The 19,957-nt window shown below is 40.4% G+C and overlaps 1 protein-coding gene across 1 annotated transcript in view; it reads right to left on the bottom strand.

Moving 5' to 3' along the window:
* MORC1 (MORC family CW-type zinc finger 1) overlaps positions 1-19,957 on the bottom strand; it is a 151,773-nt gene that overhangs the window by 71,461 nt on the left and 60,355 nt on the right. Inside the window, exons 15-16 of the mRNA XM_065913846.1 lie at positions 19,422-19,565; positions 17,061-17,215 (exon numbers count right to left, since the gene is read on the bottom strand). Coding sequence (XP_065769918.1) covers positions 17,061-17,215; positions 19,422-19,565 — 299 coding nt within the window. The remainder of the gene's footprint in view (positions 1-17,060; positions 17,216-19,421; positions 19,566-19,957) is intronic.

The raw sequence follows: 19,957 nt of genomic DNA, 5'->3' as shown, positions 1-19,957 counted from the left end.
AGCATCTTTTCTGACCATAATGGTATAAAACTAAAATCAACAACATGAAGAAAGCTGGAAAATTCACAAATATGTGGAAATTAAACATCAGACTACTGAAAAACCAATGACTCAAAGAGGAAATCAAAAGTGCAATTTTAAATATATTGAGGTAAAATTAAGGAAACAATCCCATTTACTACTGCATCAAAAAGAATGAAATGCATAGGAATAAATCTACCAAAGAGGCAAAAGACTTATACCCTGAAAACTATAAGACAGTGATGAAAGAAACCAAAGACAACACAAACAAATGGAAAGATATCCTGTGTTCTTGGACTGGAAGAATCAGCATTGTTAAAATAACCGTACTACCCAAGGTGGTCTGTAGATTCAATGCAATCCCTATCAAATTACCAACGGCATTTTTCACAGGACTAGAACAAGTAATTTTAAAATATTTATGGAAATACAAAAGAGCCTGGATATCCAAAAGAATCTTGAGGAAAAAAAGGGACAGAGCTGGAGGAATCAGACTTCCTGACTTCAGGCTATACTACAAAGCTACACTTATCAAAACAGTATGGTACTGGTCCCAAAACAGAAATACAGATCAATGGAACAGGACAGAAAGCTCAGGAATAAATCCACGCATAGTCATAAACACTTCCATTAAGAAATAAACAAGAAAGGTATAACAAATAACATTAAATTAAACATCTCAATGAACTAGGAAAAGAAGAACTAAGTCCCAAGTTAGCAGAAGGAAATAAATGGCAAAGACCAAAGAAAGAAATGAAATAGAGAACACAAAAAACAATAGAAAAGATTAATCAAACTAACAGCCTCTTTTTTGAAAAGATAAACAAAATTGTAAAACCCTTAATAAGACCTGGGTTTCCCTGGTGGCTCAGATGGTAAAGAATCTGCCTGCAATGCAGGAGACCTGGGTTTGATCCCCAGGTCAGGAAGATCCCCTGGAAAAGGAAATGGCAACCCACTCCAGTATTCTTGCCTAGACAATCCCATATACAGAGGAGCCTGGCAGGCTACAACCCATGGGGTCACAAAGAATTCAACATGACTGAGAGATTAGCACTTATTTAGACTAGATGAGAATAACAGTGAAGACTCAAATAAATAAGATCAGAAATGAAAAACAAGACCTTACTATGGATACCACAGAAATACAAAGGATCTTAAGACACTACAATGAAAAATTAGATTCCAACAAATTATATAACATAGAAGAAATGGGTAAACTCCTAGGAACATAGGACCTACGAAGACTGAATCATGATGAAACAGAAAATATGAACAGACCAAGAGTGAGTAAAGATACTGAATCAGTCATTAAAAATCTCCCAACAAAGAAAAACCCAGGACCAGATGGCATCAGTGGTGAATTTTACCAAATATAATAATAATAATAAAAATAATAATGCCTATCAATCTCTTCCAAAAAGCTATTCCAAAAAATTTTTTCTTCTCTAAAGAAAGAAAATTTCCAAACTCGTTTTATGAGGTCCGCTTTGATTCCAAAACCAGATAAGGGCTTTATAAGGAAAGAAAAATACAGGCTAGAATCACTGGTGAACATAGATGCTAAAATCCTCAATAAATAGAGAAGGAAATAGCAACCCACTCCAGTATTCCTGCCTGGAGAATCTCATGGACAAAGGAGCCTGGCGGGCTACAGTCCATGCGGTCACAAAGAGTCGGACACAGCTGAGTGACAAACACATACACATACATTTTAATAAATGGTGGGAAAATTGGATGCACAGACAAAAGAATGAAGCCGGACCCTACTTCACACCATTCATAAACATTAATCCAAAATGAATTAACGATTTAAAGGTAAGACCTGAAACCATAAAATTCCTAGAAGAAAATATACAAAAAGCTCCTTAACATTGGTCTGGGCAGTGAATTTTGTTGTCGTTGTTGTTTCTGATATAACAATAAAAGCATAGCGGAACAAAAAAAAACAAGTGGGAGTATATCAAACTACAAAGCCTTTGTATAGCAAAGGAAACACTCCAAAAAAAAAAAAAAATGAAAAAGCCACATACAGAAAGGGAGAAAATATCTGCAAATAATTTATATGATAAGGTATTAATATCTAAAATATATAAATAACAAAAAATTGAATACAAAAAAAAAAAAACCCTCTTATTGAAAAATGGCCTGAAGACCCGAACAGACAGTTTTCCCAAAAAGACACAGAAATGGCCAGCAGGTGCATGAAAAGGTGCTCAACATCACTAACAATCGGGGAAAGCAAATCGAAATCACAGTAGCTTAAGACTTCACACCTATCTGGATGGCTACTGTCAGGAAGAGAAGTGACAGTGTTGCTGAGGACGTGGAGGAAAAGGAATGCTTGTACACTGCTGGTGGGAATGTAAACTGGTACAACCATATGGAAAACAGTGTGGAGTTTCCTCAAAAATTAAAAATGTGGCTATTATGTGATCCAGAAACCCACTTCTGGGTATATGTCTGAAGAAAATGAAAACAGTATGCTGAAGAGCTATCTGCACTCCCATCTTCACTGCAACATCAGTCAGTATAGGCAAGACATGGAAATATGGAAACAATCTAAGTGTCCAACGATGGATGAAAGTTTGAAGAAAGTGTGTGTGTATGGGGGGGGGGGGCAGAGTAGAATACTATTTAGCCATGAAAGAGTTGAGGATTCTCCATTTGTTATAAGAATGAAACTGTAGGGCATGATACTAAGTGAAATAAGCCAGACGGAGAAACATATAATATGATTTACAGGTGGAATCCAATAATACTAATAACAAAGCTGAATTCATAAAAACAGAAAGTAGAATCATGGTTGCTGGCAACTGTGGGCCAGAGATAATGGGCAGATGTGGGTCAAAGGGTGCAAGCTTTCAGTTACAAGCTCAATAAGTGCTGAGGATCTAATGCACAGCGTGCTGACAGTAAATAATACTGTACTGTATACTTGAATACGCTAAGAAATCTGAAGCATTCTCACACCTACATAAGCAACATGGTGACTGGGTCAGGTGATAAGATGCTTTAATTAACTTGACTGTGGTAAATATTTTCACAATGTATATGTATAGTCAATCATCATGTTGTTCACTTTAAGCATATATAACTTTTTGTCAATTATACCTCAAGAAACCTGGAAAAAAATTATTGTCTATCCTAGCCTGGCAAGAAAGAGTAAAATGATTAATAAAATTCATTAAATTAGGTAGGCCTTGACATGTGAAAAAGTATTAGCTGTTAGGTCATGTCCAACTCTTTGTGACCTGTAACCTGCGGCCCACCAGACTCCTCTGTCCATGGGATTCTCCAGGGAAGAATACTGGAGCGGTTTGCCATTCCCTTCTCCACAGGGTCTTCCTAAGCCAGGGATTGAAGCTGGGTATCCTGCATTGCAGGCAGATTCTTTACCATCTCAGCCACCAGGGACGCTCAAAAGATTTTAATAAGCCATATTTTGTTAATGTGTATTAAAGAAGTTTTTTAAAATTTCTCTTTGATCCAGAAGTCAATTAAGAACAAAAAATTGTGTCTCAAATATTTCCCCCCACCTATGGAGAATGCTGTTTCCCTTGTGGTTCAGGTGGTAAAGAATCTGCCTGCAGTGTATGAGACCTAGGTTGATCCCTGGGTCAGGAAGATCCCCTGGAGAAGAGAATGGCAACCCACTCCAGTATTTCTGCCTGGAGAATCCCATGGACAGAGGAGCCTGCCGAGGTACAGTCCACGGGGTCACAAAGATTCGAACAGGACTGAGTGACTAGCACTCATGGAGAATGCCGTGTAGATAACCCAAAACTATTAATTTCATAATTATATTAACATCCTCAAGGTATTCAGATTTTAAAATCCATTTTACTTTTGTGAACAGGAAATAGAGGAGTACATATTTTGAGACTTTTGTTTGAATAATCAACAAGCTTGTTAAACTAATGGAATAATCAGGGTTTAATGCACATAGAGAATTAAAGTGCTAATTTCTAGAATAAGTATCTGAGACAAGCTGTGAAAATCTAATTTACTGCTAGCTAGGTATGGAGTACTGTATTCTGAAGATTCCTGAAGTTTAAATTAATCTGATTATTTTTTGAGGAAAAAATAATGGGAACTACTGCAATAACTTACTAAAAAATTGTCAAAACCCAGTAACTAAAAGAGCAGTTCACATAGATTTTGCCTCTTAAAAGGGGAAGAAATCTAACAACCTCCTAGAGGTCCATTTCATATGTATTATAAAAATGTACAATGACATCCAAGGAATCAATTGACCAAGTGGAAAAGTAATAAAATTCAGTAGTAAACTACCAAAGTTTGATATTTCCAAATATCAAATAATAATACCTAAATAATAATAATAAAAATAATCAAAATATAAATAATCAAATAATAAAACCTAAAACAGTTTATGAAAACAAAGCACCAAGAAAATGTGAAGATGGCAATGGTAATTAAACGAGCTCCCTGCCTTCAGGTAGTTCTGCATCTAAAGAGATATTTACGTTCTCCTTTTAAAGATCTCATGATCTGAGCACAGTCAGGTCCTGGTCTGGTCAAGGCTGTGGTTTTTCCAGTGGTCATGTATGGATGTGAGAGTTGGATGGTAAAGAAAGCTGAGCACCGAAGAATTGATGCTTTTGAACTGTGGTGTTGGAGAAGACTCTTGAGAGTCCCTTGGACTGCAAGGAGATCCAACCAGTCCATCCTGAAGGAGATCAGTCCTGGGTGTTCATTGGAAGGACTGATGCTGAAGCTGAAGCTCCAGTACTTTGGCCACCTCATGCGAAGAGTTAACTCATTTGAAAAGACCCTGATGCTGGGAGGGATTGAAGGCAGGAGGAGAAGGGGACGACACAGGATGAGATGGTTGGATGGCATCACTGACTCGATGGACATGAGTTTGAGTAAACTCCGGGAGTTGGTGATGGACAGGGAGGCCTGGTGTGCTGCGGTTCATGGGGTTGTAAAGAGTTGGACACGACTGAGCAACTAAACTGAACAGGTCCCGGTCTTGTTTTGCTGACTGTATAGAGTTTCTCCATCTTTGGCTGCAAAGAATATAATCAATATGATTTCAGTATTGACCATCTGGTGATATTCATGTGTAGAGTCTTCTCCTGTGTTGTTGGAAGAGGACATTTTCTATGACCAGTGCATTCTCTTGGCAAGACTCTATTAGCCTTTGCCCTGCTTCATTCCGTGCTCCAAGGCCCAATCTGCCTGTTACTCCAGGTATCTCATGACTTCCTACTTTTGCATTCCAGTCCCCTATAATGAAAAGGACATCTTTTTTGGGTGTTAGTTCTAAAATGTCTTGTAGGTGTTAATAGAAACACTCAGCTTCTTCAGCATTACTGGTCAGGGCATAGACTTGGATTACTGTGACACTGAATGGTTTGCCTTGGAAACCACGAGAGATCATTCTTTCATTTTATTGATTGCATCCAACTACTGCATTTTGGATTCCTCTGTTAACTATGATGGCTATTCCATTTCTTCTAATGGATTCTTGTCCTCGGTAGTAGATATAATAGTCATGTGAGTTAAATTCACCCATTCCAGTTTATTTTAGTTCACTGATTCCTAAAATGTCAATGTTCACTCTTGCCATCTCCTGTTTCACCACTTCCAATTTGCTTTGATTCATGGACCTAACATTCCAGGTTCCTATGCAATATTGCTCTTCACAGCATCGGACTTTACTTGCAAAACCAGTTACATCCACAACTGGGTATTGTTTTTGGTTTGGCTCCGTCTCTTCATTCTTTCTGGAGTTATTTCTCTACTCTTCTCCAGTAGCATATTGGCCACCTACTGACCTGGGGAGTGACGCTGAAGCTGAAACTCCAATGTTTTGGCCACCTGATGTGAAGAACTGACTCATTGGAAAAGATCCTGATGCTGATTGAAGGTGGGAGGAGAAGGGGACGACAGAGGATGAGATGGTTGGATGGCATCACCAACTCAATGGATGTGAGTTTGGGTAAGCTCCGGGAGTCCGTGATGGACAGGGAAGCCTGGGGTACTGCAGTCCATGTGGTCACACGAGTCGGACACGACTGAGTGACTGAACTGAACTGAACTTTAAAGATCTCAAATAGAAATTACACATCCATTCTTGGAGGACTGTAGATCACACTTTCTCCTCTGGTGATATCGTCCTGTTTGTCCTTATCTTTGCAATTCTTAGCCAAGCCAGATATGAGACCCTTGCTAAGCTGATCCCTTGTGTGATCATGTATCATTTATGGTCTCGATAGCATCTCTGGGTTAGGGATAGGAAACTGGTTTCAAGTGACAAGCCAACTCCGATCAGCTGGTAGTGATGTCTATCCACTCTCGAGGCCAACTACCACTTATTAGGAAGAACTGCCATGATGGCTTAGAGAGTGCACGGTGCATGTGAGATGAACGAGGCCCTTTAGGATCACTTCCCAAAGGACTTGATTTGAACTGAAGGACAACAAGGTGAGATGCATTCAGCAGCGGTGGAGGTGTTTGCAGCGCCCTTCTTTCCCTCGGCTCCTCGATGTGGCTGAGGTGGCTGGGTCCATCTCCCAGTAGAGTACAGTCAATGGTACGAGTAGGTGGCAGCTGCTCCATAGAAAACTCCAGGAATCTGCAGACTTGGTCCAGCTCTGCAGTAACATCATGACTTCCCCTGACAATGAAGCATCATGTTCTTTCATTCCATATCAGCTGCTTCCCACGAGGATCTCCTTAAGCTGAAAAAAATGATTTTAGAACCACCACCATCCCGACTTGAGAAAATACACGATGAAAAAATAAATAAAAAAAGCATGAATTCAATCATACTTTTATGTGACTTTATGTCTTACTACTTACAACTATATCTCTATATTTGAAAAAAAATGTAGCACATATATGTATAAGACATAATGCCTTATCTTTGACAAAGGAGGCAAGGATATACAATGGAAAAAAGACAACCTCTTTAGCAAGTGGTGCTGGGAAAACTGGTCAACCACTTGTAAAAGAATGAAACTAGAACACTTCCTAACACCATACACAAAAATAAACTCAAAATGGATTAAAGATCTAAATGTAAGACCAGAAACTATAAAACTCCTAGAGGAGAACATAGGCAAAAAACTCTCTGACATAAATCACAGCAAGATCTTCTATGACCCACCTCCCAGAATATTGGAAGTAAAAGCAAAACTAAACAAATGGGACCTAATGAAACTTAAAAGCTTCTGCACTACAAAGGAAACTATAAGTAAGATGAAAAGACAGCCCTCAGATTGGGAGAAAATCATAGCAAATGAAGAAACAGACAAAGGATTAATCTCAAAAATATACAAGCAACTCCTGAAGCTCAATTCCAGAAAAATAAATGACCCAATCAAAAAATGGGCCAAAGAACTAAACAGACATTTCTCCAAAGAAGACATACAGATGGCTAACAAACACATGAAAAGATGCTCAACATCACTCATTATGAAAGAAATGCAAATCAAAACCACAATGAGGTACCATTACACGCCAGTCAGGATGGCTGCTATCCAAATGTCTACAAGCAATAAATGCTGGAGAGGGTGTGGAGAAAAGGGAACCCTCTTACACTGTTGGTGGGAATGCAAACTAGTACAGCCACTATGGAGAACAGTGTGGAGATTTCTTAAAAAACTGGAAATAGAACTGCCATATGACCCAGCAATCCCACTTCTGGGCATACACACCGAGGAAACCAGATCTGAAAGAGACACGTGCACCCCAATGTTCATCGCAGCACTGTTTATAATAGCCAGGACATGGAAGCAACCTAGATGCCCATCAGCAGACGAATGGATAAGGAAGCTGTGGTACATATACACCATGGAATATTACCCAGCCGTTAAAAAGAATTCATTTGAATCAGTTCTAATGAGATGGACGAAACTGGAGCCCATTATACAGCGTGAAGTAAGCCAGAAAGATAAAGAACATTGCAGCATACTAACACATATATATGGAATTTAGAAAGATGGTAACAATAACCCTATATGCAAAACAGAAAAAGAGACACAGAAGTACAGAACAGACTTTTGAACTCTGTGGGAGAAGGTGAGGGTGGGATGTTTCGAGAGAACAGCATGTATATTATCTGTGGTGAAACAGATCACCAGCCCAGGAGGGATGCATGAGTCAAGTGCTCGGGCCTGGTGGGCTGGGAGGACCCAGAGGAGTCGGGTGGAGAGGGAGGTGGGAGGGGGGATCGGGATGGGGAATACGTGTAACTCTATGGCTGATTCATGTCAATGTATGACAAAACCCACTGAAATGTTGTGAAGTTAATTAGCCTCCAACTAACAAAAAAAGTTTTAAAAAAATTAAAAAAATAAAAAACAACAAAAAAAGACATAATGCCGTCTTAGACAATCATCAGTAGCCAGGGATTCAAGAAGTCCAAGCCACACTCTAAGGTCCCCTAGGCCTCGTGACTCCTCCCAGTTCAGAACCACACCATCTGTGCAGGAAGACGGAGGGATGCCTATGATGACATTTTCAAAAACAAACTGAAGGAAAGTCAGGTTTCTACTGAGTTCTTCCTTACAAAGAAACAATTTCACTTTCCCTTTTTTGGTTATATTTTTATTTAGTCATGTACATAGCTTTTCTATATATGCATTAATTTTTTCCTATTTTTTCTAAAGAATGGAAATAAAAATTAGACATAATAATATAAATATATTCATAAAACATTCTGTGTTATCATGGGCAATAGCCTATCAGCTACCTAAGTCTCCCAACACCTAGGTTAGCATAATTTTTCTTTCTACCAGGATTCTCTTTACCTTCAGTTCAGTTCAGTCACTCAGTCGTGTCTGACTCTTTGCGACCCCATGGACTGCAGCACGCCAGGCCTCCCTGTCCATCACCAACTCCCTGAGTTTACTCAAACTCATCTCCATTGAGTTGGTGATGCCATCCAACCATCTCATCCTCTGTCGTCCCCTTCTCCTCCTGCCCCCAATCCCTTCCATCATCAGGGTCTTTTCCAATAAGTCAGCTCTTCGCATGATGTGGCCAAAGTATTGGAGTTTCAGCTTCAACATCCAACCTTCCGATGAACGCCCAGGACTGATCTCCTTTAGGATGGACTGGTTGGATCTCCTTGCAGTCCAAGGGACTCTCGAGAGTCTTCTCCAACACCACAGTTCAAAAGCAACAATTCTTTGGTGCTCAGCTTTCTTCACAGTCCAACTCTCACATCCATACATGACTACTGGAAAAACCATAGCCTTGACTAGATGGACCTTTGTTGACAAAGTAATGTCTGTGCTTTTTAATATGCTGTCTAGGTTGGTCATAACTTTCCCTCCAAGGCATAAGCGTCCTTTAATTTCATGGCTGTAATCACCATCTGCAGTGATTTTAGAGCCCCCCAAACTAAAGTCACCCACTGTTTCCCCATCTATTTGCCGTGAAGTGATGGGACTGGATGCCATGATCTTAGTTTTCTTAGACATACACAAAGCACCATGACTTAATGGTCTCAAAAGTCTAAAGATTCTTTGTTGGTGTTGTTAACACAACTTATGTTGAATTGTTTAATTCTGATTTCACTGTCTTAAATTCAGTCATTAGATACAACTTATTCTTTTTTCTGAAGTGCACACATAGAGACTAATGAAGAGCGTTAAGGCCTTGCTTCTTGTACGGCAGGGAAAAATCAAACTGTAAGACTCAAAGTGTATTTAATTCTAGACAAAAGAAGGGATGGCTTTTTCATATTTTATTTGCAATACAGGTGAGATCTTCTGAGATATTTTAGCAAGAAACTTCCTTGTAGATGTTAAAAATATCATTATCATGATAATAACAGAAGTGCAGTCAGAAAGAAAAAGAAGCGTTAAGTGCTATCAATGGTGATAATTTCAATTATCTGGTGAAAGCAGTGTAAATGGGTAAAATCTAAGAATGTGATATACTTTAAAAAACAGAAGTCAATCTATTGAACTCCTGAACCATCCTGCTATTTTCTGGGAACTGGCACAAAGTAACAATTTTAAAGAGAATATATATTTATGTGATAAAAATCAAGCAAAAATGTCTACAAGGTTTTTTAATATTTTATCTCCAATTCCTCTCACATAAAGCTTTTAGCCAATGTAATTTTTTTAGTGGTATAGAGTTCTGTTGTTGCTGCTGTCAATAGTAAGGTCCCAACAAACATGGGTAATTGAACGGTTGATAAAAGAAGTTCTTCTTTATAGAAGTATTAGTTAATAAGCAATGAAAATATGATTGAATTAGAATGCAAGATTTTGGGACCCTTAAGGGATATGAGTTTTGATCACTAATTGTTAGTATTATTAAAAGAGAGACAATCGAACAATTTATGGCTCCTGATAGAACACTCTACAACCTACGAAGCATCTTGATAAAACAGCAACAAAAGAACACACCTGAATTTGGTTAAGCTGATAGATTCTACCAATCTACAGAGAAATAAAATAAACAGAATGGAAGAATCTGTTAAACTACACCCAATAATGCAGCCAGAAAACTTTAAACTGTGAAAACTGTAAGACAACCAATTCTTCCTACAAATAAATTGCCCTAAAAAAAAAGAGAGCGCGAGAGGGAGCAATAAAGAGAAATATGAGGATAGGGTAGAGGGGCTATGAAATATAACAGAAAATTCAAAATATAAACAAGAGATAGGATTCTTTTATGATATTAAAGTATTGATGATTTTTAGATGTGATATTTGAATTGTGGTCATGTTTTTAAACAGAGTTCTTTCTTTAAGAATACATGCTAAAATATACACAGATATAAAGTGTCTGGAAGTGCCTTCACATTCCAATTGTGGGGGCGTAGGTGGGAGTATGAATAAAACCAGTTTGTTTAGGAGTTGATAATTGTGAGGGTTGGATGCTGGGTTTATGATTTCATAATATTGCCTCTAAATCTGTCTAATTTTGCAATTTACCATATATATTAGTTTACTAGGGCTGTTGTAACAAAACCCCGCACACTGGGTGGCTTAAACAACACAAATTTATCTCCTCTCAGCTCTGGAGCCTGGAAGTCCAAGATCAAGGTGTCGGCAGGTTTGGCTTCTCCCGAGGCCTCTCTACTCGGCTTGCACACGGCCACCTTCGCCCTGTGTCCTCCGTGCTCTGCTCTCTGGGCACACCCATCCCTGGTGTATCTTTGTGAGTCCACATTTCCTCGTCTTATAAGGACACCAGTCACATTAGGTTCGGGTTCACCATAATGGCCTCATTTAAACATAACCACCTCTTTAGAGATCCTGTCTCCAAACATAATCACATTCTGGGGAATCTGGGAATTAAGACTAAAACATATGAATTCAGAGAAGACACAGTTCAGCCCCTAAGACCAGAATGAAAATGTTTTTAAATAAAAGATATAATATTTTTAAAATAGAATACACAAAATTCATAACTTCAAAAACTGAATTTTAAAAAAACATGACTTGCTGGGGCTTCCCTGGTGGTGCCGTGGTGAAGAATCGGCCTGCCGAGGCAAGAGACACAGGTTGGATCCCTGGTCTGGGAAGATCTCACACCCACGGAGCAGCTAGGCCCAGACCCCCTAACCACTGAACCTGTGCTGGAGAGCCCGGGGCCAAAACCAGCGAGCCCAGGCGCAGCAACCCACCGAGCCCGCGAGCCCGCGAGCCCGCGCTCTGCAACGGGAGAAGCCATCGCAATGAGAGCCTGCATGCTGCAACCAGACAGGAGGCCTGCTCCGCAACTAGAGGGAAGTCTGCACAGGAGTAAAGACCCGGAAGAGCCATAAGTAACTAAATCTAAATATACATACATATATACGACTTGCTTCTCCGCCGACATCTTTAAATAAACCTGTCTCCCAGTCTCACCTTTCAGTACTCCCACAGGCCTCCTCACCCAGTGTGGGTTCCTAGCAGAATGCTGCATTTCACTCTTCTTAAAGTACTTTCCTGTGATCTCAGAGACTTAAATTGATCATAAGAGAAACAAAATTTTGCTGAAGGCAGCTAACTCTATCGAGCTACTGGACAGTTATGGGTTGAAAGTTTGTGTACCTCCTAAATTTCTATTTGACACCTGATTTCTAATGTGATGGTATTCAGAGGTAGGGCCTTTGGGAGGCAATGAGATCATGAGGGAAACCCACTGTGAATTGCATCAGGGCCTTATAAGAAGAGGCCAGAGAGCTTACTCACACTGTTTCCACCAGAGGAGGAATCAACACGATGTCAGCAGTTTGCAAACCAGAAGAAGGGCTCTCACCAGAACCCAACCATGCCAGTACCCTGATCTTGGACTTCCAACCTCCAAATCTATGAAAACTAAATTTATGGTGTTCATAAACTGGTCAGTTTATGGTATCTAGCTATAGCAGCCCAAGCTAAGGCATAAAGAATTTTCTGTTTTTAAAAGGATTATTCATTTAACAAATATCATCCCTTCCTTTCAAAATCATAAAGACTGAGAAATTGAGAATGTGGCTACCTGTCCTCACCCAGTGGCCCATTTCTACCTCACTGGAGGTCATCAGCAGAAGGCCAAGTACTTGCTTTCTGTATCCTGTGCAACAGGCTTTAAATAAAATTCTTAGAGAAAATACTGGCCAAACCTAACACACCAGGAAAGACAGCACATCAGAGTGAAAGTCAACGTCAGATTCCAAAAAAGCTCCCACTTTTTTCATATGAAAAACTGAGGCCTAATAAAGTGATAACACTTAATAGGAATAAATGAAGATTCTACTCTAGTATCCAAAAACACTCACTGGAAAAACATAAAAGAGAGATGACTTCACACACGTTAAACATTTCATTAAGGATTTTAATTGCTAATAAAGACACTGAGGGTCAATAATGTGCTTACTGAAATGAATAGATTAGGCTACAGCAACAGAATTACAACTTAAAGAAATGATTGTCCATTTTACACAAGATTTCACCTGAAATTTCTGTTTCTAGGTGATACACTTTATAAAGAATAATGCTAAAATGGTGAGTATATTTAATGCCTTGTCAAAGAAAGAGTAACCACAGAACCTGGAAGTATTGGGGTAAAACAAGACTGAAAAGACAAAGGACTTCAAACACCTGAAGGGCTGCCGTCTGAAAAGGCTGTAGGCCCATCTTTCCTGCCCCAAGGGGAAAGAAGGACGTTAGCCTTGCAAACTCCTTCCCACCCTTCAGGAAGTATCTCTTCCTCAGGGAGGCCTTCCCTCGCTTCTACACCGCGAGCTCCTGACTGCGGGCTCCTAGACACTCATTCCTCTCTCCTGGGCACCAACCCCACGTCTAACTGTCACGCTGTGTTAGCCCCACTAAACTGTAAATTCCCAGGGAGGGTGGACCACGTCTGATTTATCGGTCCTGTAACATTCTGTGCCTGGCACCCATGAATGAATAAAAGAACACGTGAGAAATAGGTTTGACATTAATATAAAAATGTATTCTCTAATACAGCTGTGCAAAGATTCATGGCTGCTTCAAGAAGTAGCAATTTTTCTTTCATGAGAAAAATTTTACCCTGTTTAGGCATAAACGGCTTCCACTTGTCTGGGACTTCCCAAGTGGCTCAGTGGTTAACCACCTGCCGCCAACGCAGGAGATGTGCGTCCGATCCCTGGGTCAGGAGGAGATGGCAACCCAGTTCAGCATTCTTGCCTGGGAAATCCCATGGACAGAGGGGCCTGGCGGGTGATAGATGGTTCAGGGGGCTGCAGAGAGGCGGACGTGACTGACATGACCCAGCAGACACACACACGGAGCCTGGGGCAGGGGTGAGTGAGGTGAAGGGGATTCACGGGGGTGGGAGACTGGATTAAACCACGTTTAACCTTACTGCCAACCTGGACCCTGTGATTTGAGCTCTGCTGGTAAAGGTTGTGGTTACTACACCATAAATTTCATTTTAGCTGATTAGCTACATTCTGATCTGTTTTGAAAAATTTTAGTGATATATTTCCATGTAATTACTTCTGTTCAAATTCAAATTTCATTTGCTATTTCTCCCTATCTTTTCCTTCTTCTCTCTCCATTCCAAAAAGCTGATGATTAATATTTCCATCTTATTGTAAGGATGCCTAAAGTTTCAGCAAACCCACTAGCAGACAGTGATGTCAGGACAGACACAGAAATAAGAAAAAGACTTCTGAGATTCTTAGCATCAGCTGTGCCAAAAGTAAATGCAGATCTGACTAATGACACAAAATCATTACCTCGCCATTTCCTTTTATGCTGATTGGATTTTTAAATACAAGGGCCCAATTTTCCATAGAAACAGATCAGATTTACAGCAAATACAAAAATTACATCTTTTATTTATAAGGTAAAAAATGTACCCAAATACTTTTCATTAAAATCGTGTGTCTGTAATATTGACTTTCAGAGGATTAGTCAAGCATTACATAACTTTGCTTCTTCCTGTGGGAATTAATAAGCAGAGACCTTGAAGGTCAATCTCCTCAACACAGTTCCTGAGACTACCAATTCTGACCTTGATTATTCGATTCAGTCTGACACTGACGTCTGGGGATGAAGTTGTGAGATATGAGAGGAAACACACGTGCTCACTCTCCCTTCTCCGCTCTCTGCTTTCTTTCTAGAGGGACATCTCTTGTGAGAGCAACCTCTAGCCCTAACTCCACTCATGGACAATTATGGAAGTAGGACATCAACATGTTTTAACCATTAGTCCTTAACATACAAATATAGCTTACTTATTTTGAATCATACTACATCTTCTGCTGAGAAGACTGAAAAGGTTAGGTAGATAAAGCAGGGATAGGAAGTTACAGAGGGGAGAAGCCTGGCCAGTCACACTCTGTGGGGTTGATGATACCACGCTGGGAGGGCACCCACACTCCAGACAAATGAACTTCCAGAGAGGGTCCCCACAACCAGGGCTCGAGTGACTCTCGTGAGCAAACCTGGGCTGGACTGGAATCACTCCTATAATCTTTAAACTGAATGCCCAATTCCTTCTGAGGACCTAATTCTTTATTCTAAGGATAAGCTGAAGCTTCAATACTTTGGCCACCTGATGCAAAGAGCCGACTCACTGGAAAAGACCCTGATGATGGGAAAGATCGAGGGCAGGAGGAGAAGCGGGCGACAGAGGATGAGATGGCTGGATGGCATCACCGACTTAATGGACATGAGTTTGAGCAAACCCTGGAAGTTAGTGAAGAACAGGGAACTCTGGTGTGCCGCAGTTCACAGGGCCATAGAGTCAGACACAATTTAGCGACGGAACAAAGATAAGGATAAGCAAGACAAAGACGGGATTATAGAGAAAATATGAGGATGGAGGAAGTTACATAATTTTCAAATGCTTAATGATTTCTTTTGGACCATGTTACGCTAGCATTTAAAAACCAGTGAGTAGATCACTGATTTATACAACCTCACTCCGTATCTTCCAATCTTTTATAAAGCTTCAAGCACACCCTGCCAAATAACGTAGTTTTTCCTACATTCAGTATAACTTCAAACGTGTCTCTGAGAAAAAACAATACATGTGAAAAAGTATGCCTTTGCTAAGCATAAGTAACATGCACGTACTCTTCAGAGAAGTGTTTCTCAAACTTTATTGTGTGTTCACATCCCCTGAAGACTTTGCTAACATGCAGATTTTAATTCAGTAGGTCTTGGGTGGGGCCTTAGATTCTGCATGTACACCAAGCTCTCAGGTGATGCCGATGCTGCTAGTCCACAGACCACACTCTGAGGCTTTAGACTAAGACAGGAAAATCCAGCGCTGGCAGGAAATTAACACCCTCAATGTCATTCCCACTTTCATATTTTTTTCCCCTGAGTTCTTTCACTCTTTCCTGTTTGACTGGTATGAGGCAATTTCAGGACCGAGCAGAGTGGGCACAAAAGAGAAAAAATACTCTAAAATTATAACTTCAAGTGAAACAATAATAAGATTTTAAGTTGTCTCAAAGGTAGGACATAATTTTTGATATGCATGAATTATACATACTTCATGTAATTCACTGAACAAATACACAGTAGCCTCTCTCTCTCCATAAAAGCAGCAGTATGTCTGCAAAATTTAAAGGGAGCTTGATTAACACACAGCACACCACTTCATGTGGCTTCCCTCATAGCTCAGCCGGTAAAGAATCTGCCTGCAATGCAGGAGACCTGGGTTTGATTCCTGGGTCGGGAAGATCCTCTGGAGAAGGAAATGGCAAGCCACTCCAGAATTCTTGCCTGGAGAATTCCAAGGACAGAGGAGCCCGGCAGGCTACAGTCCACGTGTTTGCAAGAGTCAGACATGGCTTAGCGACTGAATCCCTCATCATCATCATACCACTTTATTGTCAGGCGTCTCTAGTAGTGAGGTTATCTGAATAAATCAGATTTTCTAGATAAGTTCAGCTTATCTTTTTACATTTCCAAGTGTATGTAGTGATTTTTCTTTTATATCTTTCTATAATTAACATATTCAAGACTTGTCAGATATACAAAACAAGGTTTGACATATCTGCAATTATTCAAGGTCAACAATGATTACTCTACAGAAAGGCTGAAGGGAAGAGGAGAAGCGGGATGAGATGGTTGGATGGCATTACTGACTCAGTGGATATGAGTTTGAGCAAACCCCAGGAGACAGTGAAGGACAGGGAAGCCTTGGAGCTCATGGAGATGCAAAGAGTTGGACACGACCTAGCTACTGAATAACAACAACAGGAGCTGCTCAGGTCTGCGTGGGACTCTGCAGTCCTATACAGTAGAGTCCTAGAGTGTCCTTTGGGTGGTTCTCAGCTTATTTCCAGCAAACTTCTGCCCCCTTCCTACATGATCACCTGCCACTGCATACTGCTCTCTGATCGCCCTCCTCTTATAATTTTTAATCTGCTGCTTTATTTTTCACGTAATATTCTAGAGAAGATTCTGAGACTAACTTCTTTCCTATTTCCCCTTTGCTTTATTAATTCAGGTGCTCTCTCTCCGGCTTTTGCGTTACTGTTTATCTGAATCAGTACAATCATTCCAGCTTACAGACACCATCAATTTAAGCCCCATTAAGCATCTCTTATCATGGCGACTGAATACTCACTGATCCCGGTGTCCTTACAGTACTGGACCAAGTATTGCCCCATAACTTTTAGAAGATGATGATACTCATGGACATTGAGAAATTCCTGCTTATTATGGGATGGTTCCATGATCTCCAAGGGTATATTAACAATTCCAACCACACCTGCACCAAGTCTGGAAGAATAAATACATGTATAAATCATGTGAAATTGAGCTAAGAAAACAGAAAAGGCTAGTATTCATCTTTCAGAATCAATTAAAAAACTAAATTCAGTCATTCAGTCCAAAGCACGTCCAAGTTAACAAGTTATAACTGTACTTTTTAACGTAAGTGTATGGTCATTCCAGTTGTGTGTGGTCCCATAATACAAAATGTCATTACTGAATTAGTATGACTCCTTTTCTAAACCTATAATCTGACAGGGGAAGTCAGGGTGAGTAGGAAAATGAGGCCTTGAAGCAGTAAACACCCCTAACAATCCCTTGCAGAGATAAACTGACACAGTCCTCTTAACGATACAGGCCAGACAGTCGCTTTTTTCCATCCTTGTTTCACCCGTCAGGTTGGATTTCTCCTCATCATTGCAGAGGTCCATGGGTGCTCAGTGAAATCTATTAAGGGGATATATAGGCTGTACTATCTTAGAAGGGAATAGCCTGATGGATAAACTTGATTTTTTTTTCACATTTCAGAAGCTTATGACGGATGTGGCTGGGCTCTTCTGAGTGCTGTAACCTGTGTGGGAAAAAGGCGTCCAGAAATTGGGCTCTTCAGGGGCTCCCAGGGCCTGCTGCCTGCAACTGGCCTACAAGCCATGCCTTCCCAAATTGAGGCTTTCCATCTTGTTTTCCATCACTTTCCCTTTCCACCCCACCCTTCCTTCAACTAGTCACTCTGGAAGCCTAAATTTGGGCATCATTTCTTGCAGGAGACCTAACTTAACTTTCCCAGGTTTGGTTTATTGCCCCTTCTAAGAGGCTCTTTTTGCACCTGGTCCTTGCCTATAACAGATATGTGTTTGTTCATTTATCAATTTATTCATGCTCAGCACCTGGTCCCATTCCAGAAACCAGAAATACATTACGAATAAGGAAGATAAGGTCCCTGTTTATGAGGCTTCTCTTCTATTAAAGGCTGAAAGCCATTATGGGTGACAAGATAATTTCAGATGGTGTAAGCAGTGTAAGCAAAATACAGCAGGTGCCATAATATGTGAAGAGAGATAAGGTGGAAGGAGAGATGTCAGAGGCTAATTTTAATTAGTCCAAAAAGACCTTCCTGTGGAGCAGACTTCAGAGCTGATGCCTGAGCGACATGCTAGGACCGTCAGTAAGAAGATCTGGGGACAAGTTCAATGCAGAGGGAACAGCAAACAGCAAGGCCCAAAGGCAGAAACGAGTTTAGGATGTCTGAGAAAGAAGATGCCTGCCGGTGTGCAAGGAATGCTGTCGGAGGGTGGGTATTGGAGCGGGTGTCCCAGAGCCAGGCAGCAGCCAGATCACTGGCAGAATATGAAAACCAGTGCTATTCTACATGCACTGGGATTTAAAGCAAGAGAGTAACCTAATTTGTATTTTAAAATATCATTCTTACTGTTTCCAAATAAAATAAAAAATACGTATTAATACACTTGTCCTTCTCACTGGACTATAGGTTCCTTAGCAAGACGTAGGAGGCCTTCACCATTCTGCCTGCAGAGTTCAGCACAGGGCCTGGCACACGGTCCTGTAACACCAGCGCTTGCTGAATAAACGAATGAGTGAATCATGATCTCCTTGAGAGTGAGGGGACAAGATGAAGAAATGCTCCCCGGAGCCACCCTACTGCTCACGGTTATCCTGTCTGATTCTGTAATTTTCTACAGTCTCTCTTCAGGGCTCTGCGTAATTCACGACAGCAGCTTGTGGAGCTTCAGACCGACCACGGCGAAAGCACCAGAATGGATTCCTCTGGATCCAGGCAGGCTGGCGAGTGCTAAGAATATACGCTCATGCAGGTAACTGGCAGGAACTCATGCATGCTGGGGCTACACAAAATGTTGGAAGGGCTGTGTTACAAGACTATGGATTTTTCTTTTCTACAATTTCTTTACTCTGCTTGCATTATTTTTTAGTTGGAGAAATATCAGCAACTTCACCCGAGTAGATGGCACAAGAAATGGTAAAATTTCCAGAAGCGTGCTTTTTCCTTAGAGCAGGCATGCAATCCTACTGATATTATAAATTAGGCAGATGAATACCTGCACAGCGATGGGAAGGGTGGATGGGGGACATGACACCTGCTCCCATTATGATTAATTACTCATCTAACTCCACAGACAGGATCCTACCACATCTTCCCTCATCCTGCCTGTGCCTCTGAAAACAAAAACATACTTACAAGGATTTCAGTTTCAACTGTGGGCCCACTTTCTCATGCATTTTGATCAAGCGGTTATTACTGTAAATGAACATCCCAGCTTGACTTCGGTTTTCTATGTTCACACCAAAGAACAGGGTGAGTGTCCTTGCTTTTCTCAATTCCCTAGCATCACATTTAGAAAGTTAAAAAAAAACATTAAGTAAAAATAGACATTTTACAAACTAATAATAATTAAATAACTCAGAAAATAAATATCAAAGGAACTATATATATATATGTATATAATATCCAGGTATTTTGCAAAACCTAGTTGGCACATTCAAGTATCTCTCTACAGCCAAGTATTTTGCATAAGCAAGATTGGCAATAACCATACCAGTCAAACATAAGCATTCCTTGATTCACAAATGAGTCTGCCAATTTATTTATTTATTTATTTTTAATTTATTTTTATTAGTTGGAGGCTAATTACTTCACAATATTGCAGTGGGTTTTGTCATACATTGACATGAATCAGCCATGGAGTTACACGTATTCCCCATCCCGATCCCCCC

This window comes from Muntiacus reevesi, chromosome 21 (genome assembly GCF_963930625.1).
Source record: "Muntiacus reevesi chromosome 21, mMunRee1.1, whole genome shotgun sequence".
NCBI lineage: Eukaryota > Metazoa > Chordata > Mammalia > Artiodactyla > Cervidae > Muntiacus > Muntiacus reevesi.
Note: the sequence above shows the minus strand (reverse complement) of the source record. Positions and strands in the feature narration are given on the sequence as shown.